At 34.3% G+C, this 10,522-nt stretch overlaps 1 protein-coding gene across 1 annotated transcript in view; it reads left to right on the top strand.

Annotated features, from left to right (window-relative positions):
* The window catches only part of USP9X (ubiquitin specific peptidase 9 X-linked), a gene marked incomplete at its 3' end in the record, with an annotated part of 144,991 nt that overhangs the window by 54,406 nt on the left and 80,063 nt on the right, over positions 1–10,522 (top strand). The window contains 7 exon segments of the mRNA XM_037734399.1: positions 1,023–1,138; positions 1,349–1,600; positions 1,676–1,814; positions 3,956–4,108; positions 5,318–5,422; positions 7,150–7,356; positions 9,675–9,811. Of these exon segments, the coding sequence (XP_037590327.1) occupies positions 1,023–1,138; positions 1,349–1,600; positions 1,676–1,814; positions 3,956–4,108; positions 5,318–5,422; positions 7,150–7,356; positions 9,675–9,811 (1,109 nt within the window).

Here is a 10,522-nt window from a genome sequence, read left to right as displayed (position 1 = left end):
AAAAAAAAAAAAACAAAAAACAAAACAAAACAAAAAAAACAAAAAACAAAACTAGCATTAGTTATCATATTTTCTCTTTAACATTGGACATACAACCATTTATTTGGCATCTTTCATTTTTCCTGTACATTAAAAAAAAAATAGCTGTAGAAAATATTTTTGTGTAAGCTGTAGAAGAGAAAATTGCCTTTTCTGTCCATTGTTTTCCCTTCAGCAGCTTCTAAAACATGGCCTAAATTTTAGAAGGTGGCAAAGTGTGAAAGGTTTTCTTAGGTATGTTAATTTCTACATATATTTGATTCTTAAATCTATATAGCCTTTTAATTCATTTTAAGTTTTTGCATACAGACATGCTTTTAGCGTCACAACTGTTTGCTGTCCCAGCTGTATGGTACTTTGAGCTACAGCTCTTTCTTAGACAGTTCATCCTGTTGCATGGTGTTACTTCTAAGATACGGAGAACTGGGTGCAATTTGTATAAGCAAAAGTATCAACCAGCATATTCTACTTAGGAACAATGGATACTAATACCAGGGCTTAGTTTTTAATTGACAGTTCACTCTCTGGCTGTTATTATGTTTATAGGGAAATTTTAATGTTTTACAACTAAACAAGAAGTAGATTCAAAATTCATTAATATTAGATTACTAAGTAGCTTCTTAACTCTCTTGAAGTCTTTCTGCCTCCTGAAAATTAACTTAAAAGACTTTCCAATAATTAGAAGGTATTCATTCTTCTATGGTGGGATATTTGAAATAGGAGCATGTCTTCTAATTCTTGTTCACCACTTAATATTGGAACAAACAGACAGAACTGTGCCCCAGTGATTTAATCCGTGCTTGCTCCATATACTGCTTCTGTCTCACAGATGGAATTACTATGTACAAAATGCAATGTTTTGTGGTCCTTTGAAAGATGATTTGTTTTATTGAATTTACTATTTCTAGTATATTTCAATAAAGGTTTAGTGCTTGTTACCCCTTAAAGTAGGAAGTTAACTTTTTGCATTAATTGTGTTACAGGGTTGGCTAGTGGATCTTCTCAACAAATTTGGCACTCTAAATGGGTTCCAGATTTTACATGATCGTTTTATTAATGGATCAGCATTAAACGTTCAAATAATTGCAGCTCTTATTAAGTAAGTTACATTTAAGATTCAATGTTTAGTGCACTGTAGAATTGCTGGGTTTTGCTTCATAAAAATTGAGGTTTTCAACTGTGGTTTCTTCAACTAATTACTTGAATTTTTAAAAAGTAATATAGAGTTCAAAAAGTAATATAGAGTTTAGTCTAAATTGATTTTAAGAATTTGCATATTTACAGGAGTTTTGTATCTTTCTTATTTCAGACCATTTGGGCAATGCTATGAGTTTCTCACTCTTCATACAGTGAAAAAATACTTTCTTCCAATAATAGAAATGGTTCCACAGTTTTTAGAAAACTTAACTGATGAAGAACTGAAAAAAGAAGCAAAGAATGAAGCCAAAAATGATGCTCTTTCAATGATTATTAAATCTTTGAAGAATTTAGCTTCAAGGGTTCCAGGACAAGAAGAAACTGTTAAAAACTTAGAAATATTTAGGTTAAAAATGATACTTAGGTAAGATACTTAAGTCTTGAAGTAATTATGTGTGCCAATTTTAGAATCATACTTATCACTGAATTTTTCTTACAGATTATTGCAAATTTCTTCTTTCAATGGAAAGATGAATGCACTGAATGAAGTTAATAAGGTGATATCTAGTGTATCATACTATACCCATCGGCATGGTAATCCTGAGGAGGAAGAGTGGCTCACAGCTGAACGAATGGCAGTGAGTCTTTCGATTCTTCTTTATGTGAATAAGAATCTACTTAGGACAAAAAATTAGAATAGCTCTAGCTAAAAAAATTAGTAACATTTTAAAATAAACTCTCAAATTGGAGATGTTCTGATTGATTTGTAACTCTGTTAATCCTGAGAACTTTTTGAAATAACATAGTTTATTATTTGGTATTGCGATGTGTAGCTTTAAAACATCTTTGATAAACTTAGTGATGAATGTGGCGTTCCAAAGTAATTATTAGTTTGTTGGGGAGTGGGAAATTGATTGAAATGGAGTAGGTAGATACTACCCAATCTAGAAAGTGGATTGGGTAGTATCTGGTACCTTATAAAGTGGCCCTATTGTTTATTTGACCATTTAGGTTTAAATGTTTTAAAACAGGAAATGAAATTACTAGAATAAGAGCTACACAAATCGTTTTATCATGACTTTGAGAATTTTATTTTGAAAGCACTTATTGACATTGAAATTTTAGGAAACTTTATGTACCATAGATATTTTGTATACATTGTTTTGAAATGAGTAAGTATGCCATTTAAGCATAGAGCCAATATTTTTTGAATGTAGATTGTGTAACAGTCCTGGGGGGAACATCTGTAGGAGAACTGTACTTGCCCTCAAGGAGCCCTCAGTTTAATGGCGGAGATAGTGATTAGAGTGTGTTAAAATGTATGTGGAGACTGCTTAGATACTGCCCTGTAATAGAGGGTCAGGTGATAGACATCTGGTTTCATACATGTGATGTACCAATTTGCCTCATGGAAAAAATCCAGCACAGAGCTATTGAAAGTATGGTGTGAAGACTGCTGCTGGTTCTTGAACCAGTCCTAGATAGGACAGAAAATGGCATTAAGTGTTTAGAAACTTTAGTTGCAGTTTGACATCGCGACATTCTTATTTTATTTTACAAAAGTATCTGCAGCTCTGCAGTGGCTCAGGCCTGTAATCCCAGCACTCTGGGAGGCAGTGGAGAGATTGCTTGAGGCCAGGAGTTCAAGACCAGCCTGGGCAATAAAGCGAGACCCTGTCTCTATATTAAAAATATATATGTAGAATAAAATAAAAATATCTGCAACAGATTAGACATTAAAAGCTGGCTCTTTTTCAGCTGAGACATGTACTTCTCGAGCACATTTTGAGCCTAACTACTTTTTATTCTCAGTTAAACTGAATATTGCAAAGTCATACAGTGTGGATTACTCCCCGTTTGTATCATGAGTTATCACTTTATAGATTAAATGAATGCTAGTTGAACAAGCTAGCATAGTGTTACAGAAAAACAGACTGTGGCAGCATATGACTTGATTCATATTCCAATTCTAGCATCTGTAAGCCTGTTTACATTTTGTAATAGAATAATGTATCTCTTACTAGGATTGTTTGGAAAATTAAAGAGATAATGAATAAGCAATAATAGTGCCTGGCACATGATAATTGTTAATAAAAGTAAGGCTGGGCGTAGTGGCTCATGCCTGTAATCCCAGTACTTTGGGAGGCTGAAGTGGGTGGATCATGAGGTCAGGAGATCAGGACCATCCTGGCCAACATGGTGAAATGGCCCATCTCTACTAAAATACAAAAATTAGCCGGGCGTGGTGGCACACGTGGTAGTCCTAGCTACTCGGGGTGCTAAGGCAGGAGAATTGGTTGAACCAAGGAGGCAGAGATTGTAGTGAGCCGAGATCCTGCCACTGCACTCCAGCCTGGGCAGCAGTGTGAGACTTCATCTCAAAAAATGAATGAATGAATGTAAAAAAAGAGTGCCTTTTTACCCAGGGTCAAAACATAATTCTGTGACCAAATTGGAATAAAGAATCCGAAGATTCTAAAATTGGTCCTGTACCCACCCTACCATGGTGATTGTGTACTTTAATATTTTTCTGAATAAATGCTGGAGTGTAGAATCTTTTTGATTTCAGTATTTCTAATTTATGGAAGCATTTCTGTATGTGCAAAATTGTTATAAAATTATACTTTCATAATTTTCCATTAAAGCAACACTTAAGCATATTTTATCAGTATTGTATCTTGTAAATGTGTTTTAAAATTTCTTATTTAATAGTGTGAGCAATTAAGAAAAAAATTGTTTTAATTTCTGCTTTCAAACACGTTTTTGAATTAACATTTAGGAATGGATACAGCAGAACAATATCTTATCCATAGTGTTGCGAGATAGTCTTCATCAGCCACAGTATGTAGAAAAGCTAGAGAAGATTCTTCGTTTTGTCATCAAAGAAAAAGCTCTGACCTTACAGGATCTTGATAATATCTGGGCAGCACAGGTAAGGAATTTAAGATGATGGCTATTTAGTTTTTAAAATGAAGATACTAAAAACCGAAGAAATACAGTAGCCGTTATGAAATGGTTGCAGGCTTGTATTGTTTGACTTTGAGAACATTTAAATGCTTGTTCCCCTGCCAGGAATCTTTTTGAAATAACCAATAATCTTTTAAAAATAAAAATATTCCTTTGTCTGTATTTGATAAAGGTTGAGAATTTGTCAGTGGTTTTAAATAAAGATGCAAACAGTAAAATCATAAGGAATGTCTGTTGAAAAAGTGTAAAGACATCTGTAATTGGTTTCTTCATAGACTTGCTAGAAAGCAAAAACCTCCAGTGTCAGATTTAAATCTTTATAAAGACCTATAATAATTATTCCAGAGAATTTATTAACTCTTTGGAAGGATTAGTAACCTTTTTAGTTTTTGAGTTGGAAACTACAGCTCCTTCTATTATCTTAATGACAGTTTTCTATTCGTGGATTTCTTGGGAAACATTATTAAGTTGTAGATTATAAAGCTTTGGGGTTTTTTTTAGTCTATAAAAACCAAGAAAACAGTTTTGCCTTGATTGTTTAAGGTTCCAGTTTTGAAACAGTATTGTTAGTGTGTCTTATTTTTCTATTCGCAATATTAAAATTGGCATGTTAAATTGTAATAAAGGTTTTTATGAACCACCAGAGTACACATTAGCTGTATTTATTATATCGTGAAATTAAGTGGCCAGGTTTTAGGTAGCAGTTCTAAAGCATTTGATAATGTTAGATTTTTTTTTTTTTTTTTTTTTCCGCCAAGACAGAGTTTTGCTCTGTCACCCAGGCTGGAGTACAGTGGCTCGATCTCAGCTCCCTGCAACTTCTGCCTCCTGGGTTCAAGTGATTCTCCTGCCTCAGCCTCCCAAGTAGGTGGGCTTGCAGGCACCTGCCACCACACTCCACTAAGTTTTGTACTTTTAGTAGAGACTGGTTTTCACCTTGTTGGCCAGGCTGGTCTTGACTCCTGACCTCAAGTGATGTGTCTGCATTAGCCTCCCAAAGTGCTGGGATTATAGACATTCGCCACCGTGCGGGCTGTGTTAAGAATTTTCTTGTGTTACAGTTAAATGAAAGAGATAAGAGTACTTTATTGATAGTTGTCAGCAAGCAGTGTATACTATTTAATCTGTTACTCAGATTCTAGTGTTTTGTGATTTTGTTTTTGTTTTTCAATAGGCAGGGAAACATGAAGCCATTGTGAAGAATGTACACGATCTCCTGGCAAAATTGGCATGGGATTTTTCTCCTGAACAACTTGATCATCTTTTTGATTGTTTTAAGGTAATTGTTAACATAGCAAAATATTACCATTCTGTTTCAAATAGAATTGATTAATTAGATCTGTGAGTTATTCCTAGCCAATAAATACTTAAATAGAAATCCCATTCAATAGTCTGTGGTGTGAAGGAATTGACCATTGTTTTCTTTTCCAAGAAGAACTTGATGATCATTTTCATAATAGCCCGCATAAGGGAAACTCAGGCTATCACTTTTTGTTTTTTTTCCCCTGGCAGTTTCTATTTTAGTTACAGGTTCAAGCAAATTTTAGGACTACAGGGAAGGATGATTGGTTGCAATAAACAGTAAGATGACAGCAAGGGATTACCAATATCTTAGTATTCTGAGGTCATATGCACAAGCAAAATATGTGTTAATCAAAATATAACTGATAAGGTAGCCTAAGAACCCCTATAGTCATATCTACATTAATGCCATCATGTTGCTTTTTGAGGACATGTTGTGTAATATCTTTCATCAGTTGCCAGGGTTAGGTTTGTGAAAGCTCAAGTGGTCAGTGAATTTGTGGATTAAGAACATGAAGACCTTATGGCAGTGTGCACTAAGGGCTGTTGTTTTGACAACTGGCATTAGATCATTAGGTCACCAAGGTTTCTTGTTAAAAATAACATACTGACTAGTGGGAACATAAATTGCTATAGCCACTTTGGAAAATATTTGGTATTTAAGTTTAAGATTCTCATGACTCATCAACTTAACTTCTGAATATACACTTGAGAAACTCATGATTATGTACACCAGGATATGTGTTCAACAACACTTGTAGCAAAAAAAAAAAAACCCTGGAATGTTCATACAGTGAAAAATTTCGTGGCAGTGAAAGAGTAGCTCATCCACATGGATGAGTCTAATAAACAGAAGGTTGAAAAAAGGAATAAAGCCACACAGTAATTCATGTACCTTGATTACATTAATGTAAAGTTCCGAAATAGGCACAGCTGGTTTCTGGGGTGTTGCTTGCCATGTATTATTTTTTACCTGGGTACTAGTTACACAAGTGTTTACATTGTGTACCGTAATTATGTCTAAATGTCTTAGGTCATACATCTTCATTTTAGAAGTGAGTTTTAATCAGGATCCTGATACGGTCCATGTGTATGTCTTTTAAGTTTCTTAGAAACTAATCGTTCTTCTACCGTTTGACATTAGGTTCATTTCAGTTTACTGTCTCTATAAACACTGATTAGCAACTTAGTCCATTTTCTGCTGTTATAGCAACAAAGAACAGAATTTTATTTGGCTTACAGTTCTGAAGGTTGGAAAGTGCAAGAGGCATGGTCCCAGTTTAACATGAGTTTTGGAGGGGACATCCAAACAGTAGCAGTAATTTTACACATAAGGCTTTTCCCATATTGCTTAGCAGCATCCCCAGCCTCTACTCACAAAATACCATCAGTACCCTACCCTTCCCCCAGTATGGTAACTATGTTGTATTACAATACTACTTCAGAGGTTTTAAAAAAAAATGTATTTAAGAGTTTTTAATGGTGTGTGTCTTCTAAATTGAGATAATGTATCATTTATTTTTCTTTTTTGGAATTTATCTCTACCCTATAAAAAATACCAGGTTAACTATATTTTCACGTCTCATTGAATAATTCTGTGCTCAGCTATGTTGTTTTTCTGATGAATTTGAATATTGTTAACCTGGTGGCAATTTATGAAGTGGTGACTATGTGTTGTTTTCATGTCACTTAATTTTTTTCTAGGCCAGTTGGACAAATGCGAGTAAAAAGCAACGTGAAAAGCTACTTGAGCTAATACGTCGTCTTGCAGAAGATGATAAAGATGGTGTGATGGCACACAAAGTGTTGAACCTTTTGTGGAATCTGGCCCACAGTGATGATGTGCCTGTAGATATCATGGATCTGGCTCTCAGTGCCCACATAAAAATACTAGATTACAGTTGCTCCCAGGTAAGGGTGTATTGCTTTGCTCTCTTTTTGTGACCTTTCCCCTTCAGTTAGAGGGGTTAGTTACAGGATAGTTCTGTATTACTCTGACATTGTTAGTTTTTCAATGATTTTTCAGAATCGACTTTTTTTGTTCATTAGTCTGCCTCAGGATCTGACATCAAGGTTTTGTGACTCATCTGAAAAGCATTTTAATCTCCTTGGGAGAAAGTATAAACAGAACAGATTATACAGTGGTGGTATTATCAAGTGTATGGTTCTGAAATGCCAGTTTTGAATAGATCATAAAATATTAAAGCTGATTAGGGACTTTAGCGAGAAGAGAAATTAGGTTTTCTTGGCTCATAGGGAAGTTAAGAAAAATTAGTAGAATATCCTAACTAGTAAAACATTTAGTGTCTCTACAATGAGCAAATCACACAATTTCCCTATATTCTAATTTGTAGCATTTGTATTTTTTAACACATGGTAAAGTGAACATTGCTGAGTAATTTTTCACTTGTTAATAAAAACTATTTGTTACATTGATGAACTGGCATTTAGGTAAGAGCTAAGAAAAGCTCAGGAAGGTATATTAATGTAGATACTCCTCAGGTTTTGACTATGCTTACTTGCAACAGTTTGTTAAGTATTCACCAAATTAAATAGTGATAATTCATTAAACCAAGGGTTCTTCTGAGGAGTCTTGAATCAAAGCAGTACATTTGCTATCAGGGCTTTTAACTAGTAACTTCTCTTTTAAATATCTGTTAGTATCAGTGCCTGGCATAGTGTTTTACACATTCATTCGTGAATAGGTACTGGATTTAGTGGACTTTGCCTTTTTCCAGCTTCAACTTTAATATGTTGTTTGGGAAATAAATTTTTAAAAGTCATTCTCCAACTGCCTCTTTTTTCCCTTCTGCTTGCCAAGACTGCTGTCAAAGTGTACATTTGATCATAAATTTTTTCATGACCTTAAAAAGTTATACACTATTAAACCCAGCACTTCTACTTAGAGAAATTTCTTCTCAGACATAGTGAAAAAGGATACAAAGAGGTACCCACAAGGACATTCATTAGTGTTTATAGACGTGAACATGTGGAAGCCTCCTTAATAATTACTTTTTTTTTTTTTTTTGAGATGGAGTCTCACTCTGTTGCCCAGGCTGGAGTATAGTGGCACTATCTAGGTTCACTGCAACCTCCGCCTCCTGGTGTCAAGCTAGTCTCCTACCTCAACCTCCCCAGTAGCTGGGATTACAGGCGTGTGCCACCACGCCCGGCTGATTGTTTTGTAGTTTTAGTAGAGACGGGGTTTTGCCATGTTGGCCAGGCAGGTCTCGAACTCCTGACCTCAAGTGATCCACCCACCTCAGCCTCCCAAAGTGCTGGGACTACAGGCATGATAATAGTTTATGCAAGGTTGTATTATGCATCCATTAAAAGGATTATTGATGTAGAAAGACTTTTACTGATGTAGAAAATGTTTAGTGTATATCATCTAAGAGTATCATTTTCATTTTGCTACCAAAAAAAGAATATCTGTATATTACAGAATAACTCCAAACTTGAGGAGTTTAAGGGAAAAAAAAAAAACTCCACAAAATTGTTTTCATTTCCCTGTTTGCAAAAATAATCCAAGCTTACAAAATTGTTAGACACACAAACTTGGAGTTACCGATTACTATTGACTTTAAGGAAAGAGGTGAAGGTAACTAAGGTTTGAGAAGTAAAATACCATAATAGAAATAATTTTGAGTTTATAACATTATTAATTTTTGACTGTTTATATCTGTTGCTGTCCCTTTTCTCTCCTTGTATGTATGTTTCTTTATTTTTATTTTGGTGATTATTTTTAAATGTAGTTGCCATTCTATTTTCTTAGTAAAATATACATTTTTAGTGTTCTTCACTGTACTAAAACTTGGCCCATTTAGAGTAACAGTGTGGTGTTATATATTAATTACAGATTTTATGATATGGTAGAATCTCTTAAAATACTGGATAAAACTCAATACCTACCCTCTGGCAAACTTGGAAAATCAAACTTTCTGTCAGTGTGCCTAATACTTAGGATCTGTAATGTGTGTAGATGTATTTCAGTCCATATAATACTTAGCTTTTATAATAGTGCTGTACTTTTTGGAGTTTTGGTAGTAAATGTGAAATTAAAACAAACATAAAGCTTTTATTATTATTTAAATTAAACTCTTTACTGTAACTACAACATGATGCTTGTGTTGCCAGTCTTAAAAGCTTTTATTTTATAATTCTCAAAATAATTTGAAAATAAAATGCTCCTATCAATCTACTTAAAACATTGAAATCATTTGTTTAAGGACCGTGATACACAAAAGATCCAATGGATAGATCGCTTTATAGAAGAACTTCGCACAAATGACAAATGGGTTATTCCCGCACTGAAACAGATTAGAGAAATTTGTAGTTTGTTTGGTGAAGCGCCTCAAAATTTGAGGTAAGACTTTTTAACATAGAAAATTACAGTATTTAAATTTATGTACTTTATTGAAAAGAAACAGCGTATCAGCTGGCAAATGGAAATATTAAAATTAGTGGAGTGAGAAGAGGCTATATAAGAAATGTTTGGAACAAAAGAATCCTTTATTATGTCTACCTCCTTTGTTTTATTAATAAGGAAGTAAGCCACAGTTAAGTGATAAATGTCCAGAATCAAGATAATATTGCCTTTGGGTTCTTGGTTCGAAATTATTATTATATACGTACTATATTTCTAGCAAGTATGCCAGGAACTTTCATGGTATGTGTTTAAAATTGGATTAGACCACAAGGACATTTAAATTGATGAAAGATGACAAGATACAGTTTCATAATTTTTAAACATTTATTTTAGCGAGATTTTAATAGCTATCTTTATACTAAGGTGTCAGATTCTGGTTACTGAAATAATTTGTCCTTCTATTTTCTGGTAATGGAGTTGGAATTGATAACATGAAAAGGAAAAATAATGTGGAGAGAAAGCAGGGTGCAGTAGAAGGAATATTCACAGTGGAGTCAGGATTCGTAGGTGTAAATCTTGTGTCAAACCAGGAATTCAATCTTGTAAAAATTCTGTAAAGAATCATGTTTGGCCGGGCATGGTGGCTCACCCCTATAACCCCAGAACTTTGGGAGGCTGAGGAGGGCGGATCACCTGAGGACAGGAGTT

Source organism: Cebus imitator, unplaced genomic scaffold (genome assembly GCF_001604975.1).
Source record: "Cebus imitator isolate Cc_AM_T3 unplaced genomic scaffold, Cebus_imitator-1.0 Scaffold613, whole genome shotgun sequence".
In the NCBI taxonomy this organism is placed as follows: domain Eukaryota; kingdom Metazoa; phylum Chordata; class Mammalia; order Primates; family Cebidae; genus Cebus; species Cebus imitator.
Note: the sequence above shows the minus strand (reverse complement) of the source record. Positions and strands in the feature narration are given on the sequence as shown.